Consider the following 13,665-nt stretch of genomic DNA (forward strand, 5'->3'; position numbering starts at 1 on the left):
GAAAATGCATATTTCTCTTAGATTTTCTATGAAAAAGCTGTTAAATAATAGATAAGTTGTGATTAAGAACATTGTTATGAATAACTTCCACTACCCACACCCATTCCTGACTGCTGCCAGACCAAAGAGATCATTTAAAACCTGTCTGGCAACATGAAGCAAACCTCCAGGTCTGAAAGAGAACACATTGTGCCTCAATCTGAAAAAAAAAGAACATCTATCAGTCAGGGAACGGTCACAAAAAAAGGTTTACTCACCATTACTCATCCACAACTTATCCAGGATGTTTCAGAACAACGGCTAATTCTCTGGAAGCCTCACTGACTCAGTGAAGGTCAGAGGTCACGAGCCAACAAGAACAAACTACAGCTGTGCCTTAATTCAGGGTCTGAATCCTTCGAAGGACGGATTTGTAGGCCGATTACGTCAAAGCGCGGCGACAAGGCCTGTCCAAATTTTAAGACGCCTTTTGTACAATATTTTTAGGCGAGAATGTAAGTGTGTAAGTCTCAAATATCTGCTTGGTTCACCAAAACATCACCTGCTCTGACATTTTCGGACATGTCTGCTCCCGCTGCGTTAACAGCCGGCTCCCCTCGCCAGCTGCCAGCTGGCCGGGCGGCTCAGGTTCGATTTACCAGAGGAAAACGTCTGACTCCTGGCACATTGTTATAAAAACTCCCGCTAGCTTTCCCCAATGAGTGGAAGTTAAACACCGATATTATTCACACGTAATATCTGGCTGAAAAATGTTTGGTTTACTAAAGTAATTAATTTATTCCTGAGCTAAACGGTTTGATTGATTAAAGTTAAGCCTTCAAACAAACTAGTTTTATTTAACTGTAATGACTTATCCCAGATTCGGAGAGTATTATATGTGAAAATGAAGAATTTGCTTATATTTATTCGTGCTGGAAATGTGCAATACATGTTTGAACATTTTAGAATCAAATAACAGATTTATTTTTCACTATGAACAGCATTTACTATAAAAGGAAGAAATCAGGAGTAAAACATGACTAAAAAACAAACTTCAGCTCTGTTGTTTTTTTTCTTCGCTGCTCTCTGCTTCATGCTGTCACTGTTGCTAGGCAACATGAGTTACGCTGAGGTGGGGGCGGGGACAATGGGTGAAGGCTAAACCTGTCCGAATTCACAGCTTTTCTCTTCCGGTCATCGTTTATTCACGGCCTTGGAAGAACCCGGTCGACGTCGTTGACCTTCGAAGGATGCAGACCTTGAATTCGGACACAGTTTACGTCAATACATATTGAAGTACAGTGTGAAGTACATATTTCTCATGTGACGTCACACTTCCATGAACTTTTAGAGCTAGCTCTCGAGTCGTTCCTATCTGACTTAAAAACAACAACGGAAATGTTTTCTTCCATGTTTTGAAATAATTACTTGGTTTAAATTACAGTGCTAAGTTAAAACAACTCACAATTCAAGATGAATGTACTACCGTAATTTAAAAAACTATGTTTGGAAAACAGCTTTGCAGCTAAGCTAGGTTGGTGGAATCAACTCACTCTCTCGCTCTGTGGTTGCCTAGCAACAACCTGCTGGGTAAGAAGCAGCTTCAAAGTTCCCCCAACTTTGGTTACCTAGCAACAACCTTCCACAGCAGCAGTTTAAGTTTTGCTTCTGTAACCAGGATCATTTTCTATATTAGGTTTAATTTATTTATTTTATTTTCCATTTTGTTAGATTTATTTAAAAAGAAAAAAAGGTTTAATTAAATGTTTTCCTCTTCCCCTTTAATTTATTTAACACCAACCAGGCGAGAACAATAGTGTTCTCGCGTGACTCTGACGTCATGCGACAGCTGCACATCAGCGTCCTAAATTGATAGCACAGTTTATATGGTTGCAAATCGCAGCTTAGGCAGAACCGCTGCGGGACTCTGACGTGCAGGTAGGACTGGTCTGTTTCCAAAGAGGTTTCAGATCTTTATTGTCTATTTTTCAATCGTGTAATTATGTTAACTTGCAGCCGGGTGATTACTCAACCAAGCGTTGCAAGAATCACGGTTAGTCAAGAAGGAACTGGTGAGTGTGGTCGGGAGCTAGTATGCTAGCACTAGCCTTCCAGCCTGTTGTGATTGTATATTGATTTGTTACGTAACAATATTGGTTGCATAAGTTATATATACTTATGAAACTTCTGTACATGTACTGATTAATTAGGTCTGTTTGTACAGGCCAGGTGCGTTGCAGATCCCTCGCGCAAGGAGTGGCTGGAGGGATCTTGACAATAGCAAGGATTGTCTGGTTTCACTGACCAGACTGGCGAGCTAAAATAAGCAGGATCCAGAAACACAAGACTTATCTGGGAACATTCTTCCGAACTAATTGGAGGATCAGCTCAAGTCCCCATTGAAGGAAGTGGATTATTTTGGGTTTTTTTCATCATCAACAAAGACTGGTGGACGTCCTTGGTATAAGGAACTTTAACTTGTTTTTTCCTTTAAACTATGGACTAATGTGTATATATATTGTAAATATTAAATACAACTCACCAATTTGCACCATCTTACTGTCTCTGTGCTTTACAAATTGCCATCTCCTCCAGTAGCCGAACCTAGCTAGACTTTAAGAACTGTTTGGATAAATTTTAATTCTGATTATTTAAAATCTTGTTAATCCTTGAACGCAATGTGGGTTACATTACTTGGCGAGCTAGCCAGGAGGTTGTTGGCATTTTGTTAAACACAAATTTATTTTTTCCTCCTGTCATCACCAATATGGATGAATTTCAAAACCTTGATGTAAAAATTCCCAACTCTGTTTTGGTTGAAGGCATTTCAGGTGAAGATGATAAAGAGGAAGTATTTGACTTTTTGAAACAATATGGTAAGATAACAAAGACTGAAATCATTTCTGAAGCGGATTCTGAGTTTGAGGGCCAGCTTGTGGTTGAATTTAGCAGTGGTACAGTAGTAGCTGAATTGCGTTCAATTCTACCATATGCATTCAAATCAGCTGAGAAGTCAGATACATTTTTTATTTCTGAATTAGCTGTTGTATATGCAGAACATGTTGCACGGAATAAAACTAATTCTTATTTACTTGAGTTACAGAAACTTGCAAAGCATTCTGGAGTGAACTTTGCAGAGGTGTTAAAATCCACGATGACTCAGATTGGACAATCAGTTGCTGAACTTCACTCAGCTGCTAAGATGGAGGATCCTGATGAGAAGTCTGAGGTTACGGCAGCATCTGCAGATCCAACAATGAAGAAAGAGCCAACGTTGTCAACTACCGCTGATCCTAAAGTTCCCAGACTGAGAAGTGAGCAGCAATCTACTTCACGACAGAAACCTTCTCTTCATGATGGTGATATCCAACCACTTGAAGTCCAGCGCTACGTGGTGGAACACATTATGAAAACTGAGGAAAGTGCTTACCATCTACAAAGGCTCCGAGTGTTTTCTGGACGGCTGCCTAGACCAGCACATGAAGCAGACTATGAGACCTGGCATTCAGGAGTGGATCTGCTATTAAAAGACCCATCAGTTTCTGAGCTTCAGAGATCGAGGAGGATCGTGGAGAGTTTACTTCCCCCAGCCGCTGATATGCTGAAACATTTAAGTTCAGATACTCCACCTACAGTGTATCTGAACATATTGGATTCGGCATATGGCACAGTACAAGATGGAGAAGAACTTTTTGCAAAATTCATGGACACTTTCCAAGATGCAGGGGAGAAGCCATCTTCATACCTCCAGCGGCTGCAGGTAGCATTAAATTTAGCCCTGAAACGAGGTGGTGTGTTGGCCAAGGATGTAAACCGACATCTCATAAGCCAGTTCTGTAGGGGTTGTTGGGACAACACTTTGATTGCTGAACTCCAATTAAAACAAAAGAAACTGGTCCCACCTAGTTTCTCTGAACTGCTATTGCTTCTGCGTACCGAAGAGGACCGGGAGGCAGCTAAAACTTCCCGGATGAAACAATATTTGGGGTCCACCAAACAAAAAGTAGTCAGTCATGCGCGATTGACTTGTGTTGATACAGGTGATGGTGGAGCAGTTGCTGCTTTAACCAGATTGACTCAGCAGTTGGCAGAACAACTGACAGATGTACAGCAGCAGCTGGCTAAGTTAACATCCACCACCACCCAGCCAAGGATTACATCACAACCTAAGGTAACACACAGTAAGCAGGGTGTAAAAGGGGGCAATACAGTGACATCTCAACAGTACCCACCAGTTCAGGTTAAACCTGGTTATTGTTTCAGGTGTGGTGAAAATGGTCATATTAAGCCACAATGTAATAATGAACCAAACCCTGCTCTTGTTGCCAGAAAAAGGAAACAGTTTGCGCAGCGACAGCAGACCGTCTTGCAGAAGAAGTTAAACTAGGCATGGTTCCTGTTGTGGGACGAACTGGAACCAGTCTCAGTCAAACCAGTCCTTTTTTTGAAAACAAGGCTGTGGAATGTAAAGAACTGCAAGCTAATAAACTACCCAGTCAGCTACCCAAAGGTCTGATTGGATCAAAGTGTGCTGCTGTTGTTGACATTGATGGTCATGTGTGTAACTGCCTTTTAGACACTGGTTCACAGGTGACAACTATCCCAGTTTCTTTCTATAATGATAAGCTAAGCCACCAACCTGTAATGCCTCTGGATAATTTGTTACAGGTTGAAGGTGCTGCTGGACAGTCTGTTCCGTATCTGGGGTACGTGGAGCTGGTCATCACATTCCCTGAAGATTTCATAGGAGTAAACACAGAGGTACCAACTCTCGCTCTGGTGGTCCCAGATACTAGTCCTGATAGGCCATCTGATGTACTTATTGGCATGAACACACTAGAGCCACTGTATGAACAACATCTTAGCGGTAACCATGTACAATTCCAACCCATGGCCCAAGGATATCGAGCGGTCCTGAAACTGCTACAGTTAAAACACCAGCAAAATCAATCAGGAAATGCAGGAACTGTCAGGCTATTAAGCACCACTCCAGTCCTTATTTCACCTGGTCAAACTATTGTCTTGGAGGGTTCTGTTAAAAACACCCCTCCATCTGCAGATAAGTGGGCCATTGTTGAACACCCTAGCTCACCTTTACCAGGGGGCTTATGTGTTCAGAGTTGTCTAATTACATTGCCACGGCATCCACCATATAAAGTCCCAGTGATCATGAAGAATGAATCAGAGCAAGAGGTGTCTATATCACCATTAACTATTATTGCAGACATTGGGTCGGCACCTACTGTTTTGTCACAACAAATCACATCTCAAACCTCACAACGAACCACTTTGGAGTTTAACTTTGGAGACTCTCCTATTCCACCTGAGTGGAAAGAACATATTATCAACAAAATGAACAGCATGCCTGAAGTATTTTCTCATCATGATATGGATTTTGGCTGTACAGATGCAGTTAAACATACCATTAAACTTAATGAGGAAACGCCTTTTAAACACAGAGCAAGGCCAATCCATCCCCAAGATCTGGAGGCAGTCCGTGAACATCTTAGAGATCTGTTTGGAGCTGGCATCATAAGAGAGTCTAAATCACCATTTTCCTCTCCAATAGTTGTGGTTCGGAAACGTAATGGTTCCGTCCGGCTATGCATAGATTACAGGAAACTGAATCTGCAAACTATCAAAGACGCATATGCCCTTCCTAATTTGGAAGAATCTTTTTGTGCTTTGACAGGATCCAAATGGTTCACTGTATTGGATTTAAAATCTGGCTATTATCAAATAGAGATGGCAGAAGAAGATAAGGCTAAAACAGCTTTTGTAACTCCCCTTGGATTTTGGGAGTGGAACAGGATGCCGCAAGGAATTACAAATGCACCTAGCACGTTTCAGCGGCTAATGGAGAGATGCATGGGAGATCTGCATCTTAAAGAAGTCCTTGTCTTCCTCGATGACATCATCATCTTCTCTGCCACTCTGGAAGAGCATGAGGAACGGTTGCTGCGTGTGCTCTCCCGGTTGAAGCAGTTTGGACTAAAGCTCTCTCCAGAGAAATGTAAGTTTTTTCAGTCATCTGTACGTTATTTGGGACACATTATCTCTGAAAAAGGAGTTGAAACTGATCCAGAAAAGATTGATTCTTTAAAATCCTGGCCAGTCCCCCGCAACCTTAAAGAGTTGCGATCTTTTCTGGGTTTTGCTGGATATTACCGAAGATTTATTAAAGACTATGCCGCTATTGTCAAACCACTTAATGAATTAACCCGTGGTTATCCTCCTGCCCGCAGTCCTGCAAAGCTGAAGAATCCAGAAGGAAAGTATTCGGATCCAAAGAAATCCTTTGGAGATAAATGGACTAGCCATCAGCAGATTGCCTTTGAAACAGTCATTTCCAAATTGACTACAGCACCTGTTCTTGGATTTGCCAATCCACAACTGCCATACATCTTACATACTGATGCCAGTACAAATGGGTTGGGAGCAGTATTGTACCAAGAGCAGGAGGGCAAGCTGCGCGTTATTGCTTTTGCTAGCCGAGGCCTGTCGGTCAGTGAGTCAAAATATCCTGCTCATAAACTGGAGTTTTTGGCTCTGAAGTGGAGTGTTACTGAAAAGTTTCATGATTACCTCTATGGGACTAACTTTACAGTTGTCACAGATAGTAACCCTCTCACCTATGTTCTTTCTTCAGCCAAGCTGGATGCTACAGGTCACCGGTGGCTAGCAGCACTGTCTACCTACTCATTCCAATTGCAGTACCGTGCTGGAAAACAGAATTTGGATGCTGATGCTCTGTCCCGACGCTCACATGAAGATATTTCTAGTGACCAGCACTGCCGAGAGAGAGAGCTCATTCAACATCTGACCAGTCAGTTGGGTAATGGTAAAAACACCCATGACATTTCCCCTGAAATTGTGGATGCCATCTGTCAGAGTTGTATAATCCGAACACAGAACCAAACTGAACTAAGTCGATCTGTCGCACTGGTTGAATCTCTATCTGTCTCTGTTAACTCCATCCCTGGTGGGTTCAGCAATGAAGAGTTGCATGGTTTGCCTCTAATCCCCTCTCTATCTCAGGGCGATCTCCAAGAAGAGCAACAAGCTGACCCTGCTATTCGTGAGGTCATTCATCAACTGGAGACTGGTGAGAAGGTCCTTCCATCAGTTCGAGAGGAGCTACCTGACCTTCCTCTGCTCCTGAGAGAGTGGAACAGGTTAGAGTTGGTGGATGGAATCGTATATCGGAGAAGACATGATGGAGATAAACTTATCTACCAGCTAATCCTACCGCCCAAGTTACGACCAGCTGTTTTAAAGAGCTTGCACCATGATATGGGGCATATGGGCATCGAAAGAACAATTGATCTGGTGCGCCAACGCTTTTTTTGGCCCAAAATGACATTAGAGGTGGAGACCTTTGTAAAAACCTGTGGTCGTTGCGTAAGGCGTAAAGCTCAAATAGAAAGAGCAGCTCCATTAATAAATATTCAAACAAGCCGACCACTTGAACTACTATGTATGGACTTTTTAACCATTGAACCTGACAGTAGTAATACTAAAGACATTCTTGTTCTTACTGATCACTTCACCAAATTTGCAGTTGCTATTGCTACCCCCAACCAGAAGGCAAAGACAGTTGCAAAGTACCTCTGGAATGAATTTATGGTTTATTATGGAATTCCAGAGCGTATACATTCAGACCAGGGTACAGATTTTGAGTCCAAGCTCATTAAAGAGCTCTGTGAAGTTGTAGGCATGAAGAAAAGCCGTACTACCCCGTACCACCCACGAGGGAATCCAGTCGAGCGCTTCAACCGCACTCTGCTCAATATGCTTGGAACCCTGGAAATGAAACAAAAGTCAAAATGGCGAGAGTATGTCAAACCTTTAGTACATGCATATAACTGTACAAGAAATGTGGTAACAGGGTTCACACCTTATGAACTCATGTTTGGTCGTTGTCCTCGTCTTCCTGTGGATTTGGCTTTTGGTTTACCCGTCAGAGAACAATCATCCATTTCTTATTCAGAGTATGTTAAGAATCTGCAATCCAGCCTGAAAGAAAGCTACAAACTAGCTTCTGAGAATGCCCTTAAGTCAGCTGGAAAGAACAAGATCCGTTTTGATCAGAAAATTACACCATGCAGTTTGGAGATAGGAGATCGAGTACTGGTTCGCAACATCCGTCTGAGGGGTAAGCACAAGCTGGCAGATAGATGGGAGCATGGGGTGTACAAAGTTGTTGGCAGAGCTGAAAATGTACCAGTTTACACTGTACAACCTGAACACAAAGAGGGACCAACTCGTACTTTACATAGAGACCTGTTGCTTCCTTGTGGCTTCCTGCCAGATTGCTCCACAGACGACCCTTCCATCTCCATGCCTGCCTCACAACGAAAGACTCGCAGCCAGGATGTTTGCCATCGAGATGTTCCTGATGTGATGGAGGAGGATGAGGATGCTGAGCCATATGTGCCAGAAGTTTCCATCCTACTCCCAACCAGATCCCATGTGAAGGTGAGAAAATTTAAGTCATCACCGGAATTCATGACTTTGCAGCCCATTTCACCTTTGGTTCAAAGTGATGCTGAAGCATCAGAGTATTCTGTACCTCTAATTCAGAGCACAGACCTTGAGACTGCTAGTCCATCTGAAAATGAAGAATCCTGTTTAACAACTGATTCATCACTGTCTCACCATGAAGACAAGCTACCTGTAGAACAGGTAGAGGAACTTTCCGAACCACATGTGGCTGAGGCTGTGGAAGTACACCTGGAGGGAGAAATACCTGACGAACACATGATTACAGTTCAAGAACCTGATGCTGAGGATCGTCTGGTTGTTCAATCTGAGTCATCTATAGGTCCTGCAAGTGTCAGCTCACCCTATAACTCAGTTGAGTCTGAAACATTGCCCAGGCGATCAGATCGACAGCGTCAACCTCCTAGTCGTCTAACATATCCTGTGTTGGGTAAGCCACTCATTTCAGTAGTTCAGGCTCTATTGCATGGTTTGGCAAATGTGTACACTGAGGCTCTTAGTCAAGTTTCTAATGTGAATATCAAGAAAGAAAATTAATTTAAATAACCCTGCAACGAGACGTGCAGGAATTAAAGAGGGGAGGATGTAACCAGGATCATTTTCTATATTAGGTTTAATTTATTTATTTTATTTTCCATTTTGTTAGATTTATTTAAAAAGAAAAAAAGGTTTAATTAAATGTTTTCCTCTTCCCCTTTAATTTATTTAACACCAACCAGGCGAGAACAATAGTGTTCTCGCGTGACTCTGACGTCATGCGACAGCTGCACATCAGCGTCCTAAATTGATAGCACAGTTTATATGGTTGCAAATCGCAGCTTAGGCAGAACCGCTGCGGGACTCTGACGTGCAGGTAGGACTGGTCTGTTTCCAAAGAGGTTTCAGATCTTTATTGTCTATTTTTCAATCGTGTAATTATGTTAACTTGCAGCCGGGTGATTACTCAACCAAGCGTTGCAAGAATCACGGTTAGTCAAGAAGGAACTGGTGAGTGTGGTCGGGAGCTAGTATGCTAGCACTAGCCTTCCAGCCTGTTGTGATTGTATATTGATTTGTTACGTAACAATATTGGTTGCATAAGTTATATATACTTATGAAACTTCTGTACATGTACTGATTAATTAGGTCTGTTTGTACAGGCCAGGTGCGTTGCAGATCCCTCGCGCAAGGAGTGGCTGGAGGGATCTTGACAATAGCAAGGATTGTCTGGTTTCACTGACCAGACTGGCGAGCTAAAATAAGCAGGATCCAGAAACACAAGACTTATCTGGGAACATTCTTCCGAACTAATTGGAGGATCAGCTCAAGTCCCCATTGAAGGAAGTGGATTATTTTGGGTTTTTTCATCATCAACAAAGACTGGTGGACGTCCTTGGTATAAGGAACTTTAACTTGTTTTTTCCTTTAAACTATGGACTAATGTGTATATATATTGTAAATATTAAATACAACTCACCAATTTGCACCATCTTACTGTCTCTGTGCTTTACAAATTGCCATCTCCTCCAGTAGCCGAACCTAGCTAGACTTTAAGAACTGTTTGGATAAATTTTAATTCTGATTATTTAAAATCTTGTTAATCCTTGAACGCAATGTGGGTTACACTTCATAACTGCAAATAAAAATAAAAAAACAAAGTGGAGAGAAAACTGGATAAAACAGGAAAGGTCACTCCATATTTCAGATATTTAAAACAAACAAATTTAATAATAATTATCGATATTGACTGATCTGATTGATACTGACTGATTCTGCATAAAAGAGTGGGCCCCATTATCAGTTAGCACTCAGTGGTGACCAAACCAGTTATCAGGTGTTTCTTCATACAATTTATCTGATTTTAAAACTTGTTTGATGATCTGAAACATGTAATTGTGACAAAAATAAGCAAAAAGAGAAGAAATTTAATTTGAACTTCTTCATTGCCTTGGACCAACAAAACCATTAAGATCTTTAAACTCCTGCAGCCGAGGTAGAGAGAGACTCTCCTTTTTCTACTTTTCCACTTATTTCTAACAGTTCACTGCATATTCCTCAGAATGTGCACCTTTTTTCCCCACCACCCACCAAGCCATTAAAGTTTTTCAACTTTGGCTGAAAGGCGTCAATCATTAAAGCAGGCGCCTGTGGGGAGGTCCCGCCAGGTGAGGAAAACATTCCCACCGCTAACAGATGAGCAGGTTTACAGTCCAACGGGGGCAAACCGCAGACGAAAACCTGAAAACACTTTCAGGTTTTCACCTTCGCTGTGACTCAGTATGTTCTGAGATTTCCCCAGGGTGTTTCTGTCTGTCTTCACTTCCAACTATCAACTTCAAACGATGCTAATCTAAGATGCAGAACATTTAGCAGGGCAAATCTCTGCACAGGTGGCCAGTCAAATCACAGCTTAAAGGAGTTAAGAGAGGAAAGCAGGTGGAAAAGCTTTTCCTAACTAAAGCTGCCAATATTATACACTTTATTTAAAACTAATTACTGCAACAGGTAAACACCATATTTAGTTTAAGCTAATGCTAAAGCAATAAACTGAACCATTTTGAGTTGTGGGCACCACTAGCTAAAAAAGGTTAGCTGTGCTAGCCTTGAAGCTCTAATCATAATCATTACTTCTGCTAATGCTAACGCTTTACACCAACATGGCATTTAGTAGAAGCTCATTCTTAAGTGCTATGTTTAATCATTTTGAGTAGGGAACACCGCTAACTGAAAAGTTAGCTGCACTAACCCAAATGAGCTAATTATAAATGCTAACACTAAAGCACTATGCAAACTAGGCATTAATTCCAACATGCTATGTTTAACCATTTGGAATAAGGGACACCGCTAACTAAAATGCTAACTGCGCTAGCCCAACAGATCTAATTATAAACAGTAGTTCTGCTAATACTAAAACACTATACACACAAGGTATTTAGCCAAAGCTAATGCTAAAGCGCTAAATAAAATTATTATATTATAACGGCTCATGGTCTTTTGATCCGATTTAGTTAAAATGTTTATGCAAACGTGAAGTGGTCCTGAGACCGCTCCAAAAGCAGGAAGTGGACTACAGCGCAGGGCATTCTGGGTAAACAGAACCAAAGCAAACACGCTACTCTAGCATTAGCAGGAGAAATGGCTTGTCATCTTTTATCAAAGACATTAGAGAAATCCTACAACTGCTAAAATCTGATTCGGCTTCATTTTGTTTAGATTTTGCACAGGAGAATATGCCTTTTTCAGGGGTTTTCATGTTGTTTCCTTCAGTGGTTTTTGGTGCAGTGCCCCCACAGGCGAGGAGGGGAACAGGTCGCCCAAAGAGTTTGACTCAAAAAATGAAACAAATGTTGCAATTTTAGTCCTTAATAGAACAGAATCTGCAGGCCTAAATCTAAATCTATATGCAAAACTTCAACATTAAATGTTCGTATGATGTGTTCGCTTTACTTCTGTATCTCAAACAAAATGAGAAGCACAACAAGGTTTAAAGAAATCCAGCCTATTCCCTGAAGAATGTCCAGCACATTTTCAGTAAAACCGCTGTGATTATCTGTGGGTTTCCAGAGACTGAAATGGGACTGAAGGCAAAACCAGTAAACTCAAGTTGACTCCTGATAACAATGGAACTAAAGGAGACATGTCTATCTTTGGCTAACATTTACATTTTCAGGAAACAGTCGTATAGCTGTGAAGCTGGTCCTGGAGCCGCCTCTGGGCGGCCATAAATCACCAATCCAGCTGTCAAGTCATGAGGAAACGTAAGCTTCAGGAAAATGAAGCCAGAACGTTAGAACATGACTTAAAAGGGTCACACATGTAATTACTGTTAGACAAACACATCACTGGAGTTTAACATCTGCTTCCTTATATTCTCCAGCGTAACCACTGATGAAAAAGCTACCGTTGGCTGAAAGTGAAGCATTTCTTCCTTTTTAGTGTCACAGAGACTCGTCCAATGTGTCTAAATGCTAAATAATTTGTGTGGGTGACGCACCAAACCGGTCCCTGAGTGTTTCTGAATTAAATTAGCCAGCTAGCTGGCAGCTTGCACACCTCAGCCGTTACAGTGCTGACGATTTCGCTTCAGACAGAAAGGCCCAGAAGGTTTCTCAGTCACAGCTTGAGGCGTTTTGTGAAAGAGGCAACCCAGTGTGACGATGCTATGGCTGCTTTAGCCCTTTGGAAGATGAAAAACAGAGGAAAGCTTTGAAATACCCAGTTTTTTATTCACTTGTCCTTTTCTTTGTACATTTCAGACCTGAAATTGCCTTTCTGTGTGTTTCAGAACCGCAAACTAACTTACCAGATGTAACAATATCTTCCTGTAAATTATAAAGCAGTGGTTTACTTGAGTGTTTTGTAAACTTTCAGTTGAATAAAGTTTTGGTTGACTGTTCAAATAGTTAGGCATTTATATTCATGTTGTTATTTTGTTTAATATTAAAATATAATTCAGCTTTAGCTTCTAATAAATATTGTGTTGGCGTAGCGCTCATATTGGTGAACATAGCACATAGCATTAGCTTCTACTGAATACCTTGTTGGTGTAGCGTTTAGTGAAACTAATATGATTAGAGCTTTGTGATTAGCACAGCTAAGCTTTTAGTTAGCAGTTTCCCCTAATCAAAATGGTAAACATAGCACTTTAGCATTAGCAGAGCTAAGGATTATGATTAGAGCTTTTTGATTAGCACAGCTATCTTCTTAGTTAGCGGTGCCTACAACTTAAAATGGTAAAATATAGCACTTTAGCATTAGCTTATACTAAATACTGAGTTGTTGTAGCGCGTTAGCATTAGCTGACTAATGTTTATGATTAGAACATTAAGCTAGCAGTGCTAACCACTGGCAGCAACATTGGCTGATTTTCTACAAATGCTGGTTGATGAATGGGGTTCCATCCCACATCAGTGTGTGACCGTGCTGGTGACTGTCTGCATGGTTCTTCCTCACCCTGATTGTTAAATTGCTCCATTATTTCACAACATACGGTCCAAGAAACAACATAAACCAAGGAGTGAATTGCAAAACAAGCTATTTGTGCTTCCAGATTCGGTTTGGCGAGTTTCCATGAGTGCAACCCGCATACTGAGCTCTGCTGCTCACGTTTCTTTACAAATGTTCCTCTGTTTAAAGGAGAAAAAAACGCTTTCCAGCGGCGCAAGATTTATTACCAAATAGCACAAACACAAATCTTGCTTTTCA

The 13,665-nt window shown here is 41.4% G+C and overlaps 2 protein-coding genes and 2 long non-coding RNA genes across 9 annotated transcripts in view; 2 read left to right on the forward strand and 2 right to left on the reverse strand.

Moving 5' to 3' along the window:
- Positions 1 to 13,665, reverse strand: part of dnmt3bb.1 (DNA (cytosine-5-)-methyltransferase 3 beta, duplicate b.1) — a 44,835-nt gene that overhangs the window by 20,126 nt on the left and 11,044 nt on the right. The gene's annotated exons all lie outside the window — the stretch shown is intronic.
- LOC114140802 (uncharacterized) lies at positions 1,911 to 6,751 on the forward strand. 2 transcript variants are annotated; one of them, XM_028011031.1, is made up of 4 exons: positions 1,911 to 2,051; positions 2,204 to 3,739; positions 4,648 to 4,740; positions 6,629 to 6,751. In XM_028011031.1, the coding sequence occupies exons 2-4, from the start codon at positions 2,747 to 2,749 to the stop codon at positions 6,659 to 6,661; spliced, it is 1,119 nt and encodes a 372-aa protein (XP_027866832.1). In that variant the 5' UTR covers positions 1,911 to 2,051; positions 2,204 to 2,746; the 3' UTR covers positions 6,662 to 6,751. The 2 variants fall into 2 exon arrangements, with proteins under 2 accessions (XP_027866832.1, XP_027866831.1); XM_028011030.1 differs by lacking the exon at positions 6,629 to 6,751 and adding an exon at positions 6,225 to 6,378 and having other exon boundaries at positions 4,648 to 5,992.
- LOC114140804 (uncharacterized) lies at positions 7,589 to 8,008 on the reverse strand. Its single transcript, XR_003594688.1, has 2 exons — positions 7,877 to 8,008; positions 7,589 to 7,782 (listed from the first exon to the last, which is right to left on the reverse strand). It is a non-coding gene; the product is annotated as an uncharacterized LOC114140804 (long non-coding RNA).
- LOC114140803 (uncharacterized) lies at positions 8,373 to 9,714 on the forward strand. Of its 2 annotated transcripts, XR_003594687.1 has the most exons (4): positions 8,373 to 8,664; positions 8,750 to 8,911; positions 9,413 to 9,468; positions 9,621 to 9,714. It is a non-coding gene; the product is annotated as an uncharacterized LOC114140803 (long non-coding RNA). The 2 variants fall into 2 exon arrangements; XR_003594686.1 differs by lacking the exons at positions 9,413 to 9,468; positions 9,621 to 9,714 and having other exon boundaries at positions 8,750 to 9,140.

Source organism: Xiphophorus couchianus, chromosome 24 (genome assembly GCF_001444195.1).
Source record: "Xiphophorus couchianus chromosome 24, X_couchianus-1.0, whole genome shotgun sequence".
Classification (NCBI taxonomy): Eukaryota; Metazoa; Chordata; class Actinopteri; order Cyprinodontiformes; family Poeciliidae; genus Xiphophorus; species Xiphophorus couchianus.

What these genes read in the sequence shown, in the direction of transcription:
- LOC114140802 (XM_028011030.1), top strand. Translation starts at nt 2,747, where the DNA reads ATGGATGAATTTCAAAACCTTGATGTAAAAATTCCCAACTCTGTTTTG. An exon ending in CATACCTCCAGCGGCTGCAG is followed by an intron (nt 3,740 to 4,647) that starts GTAGCATTAAAT and finishes AATTTGTTACAG; the next exon opens with GTTGAAGGTGCTGCTGGACA.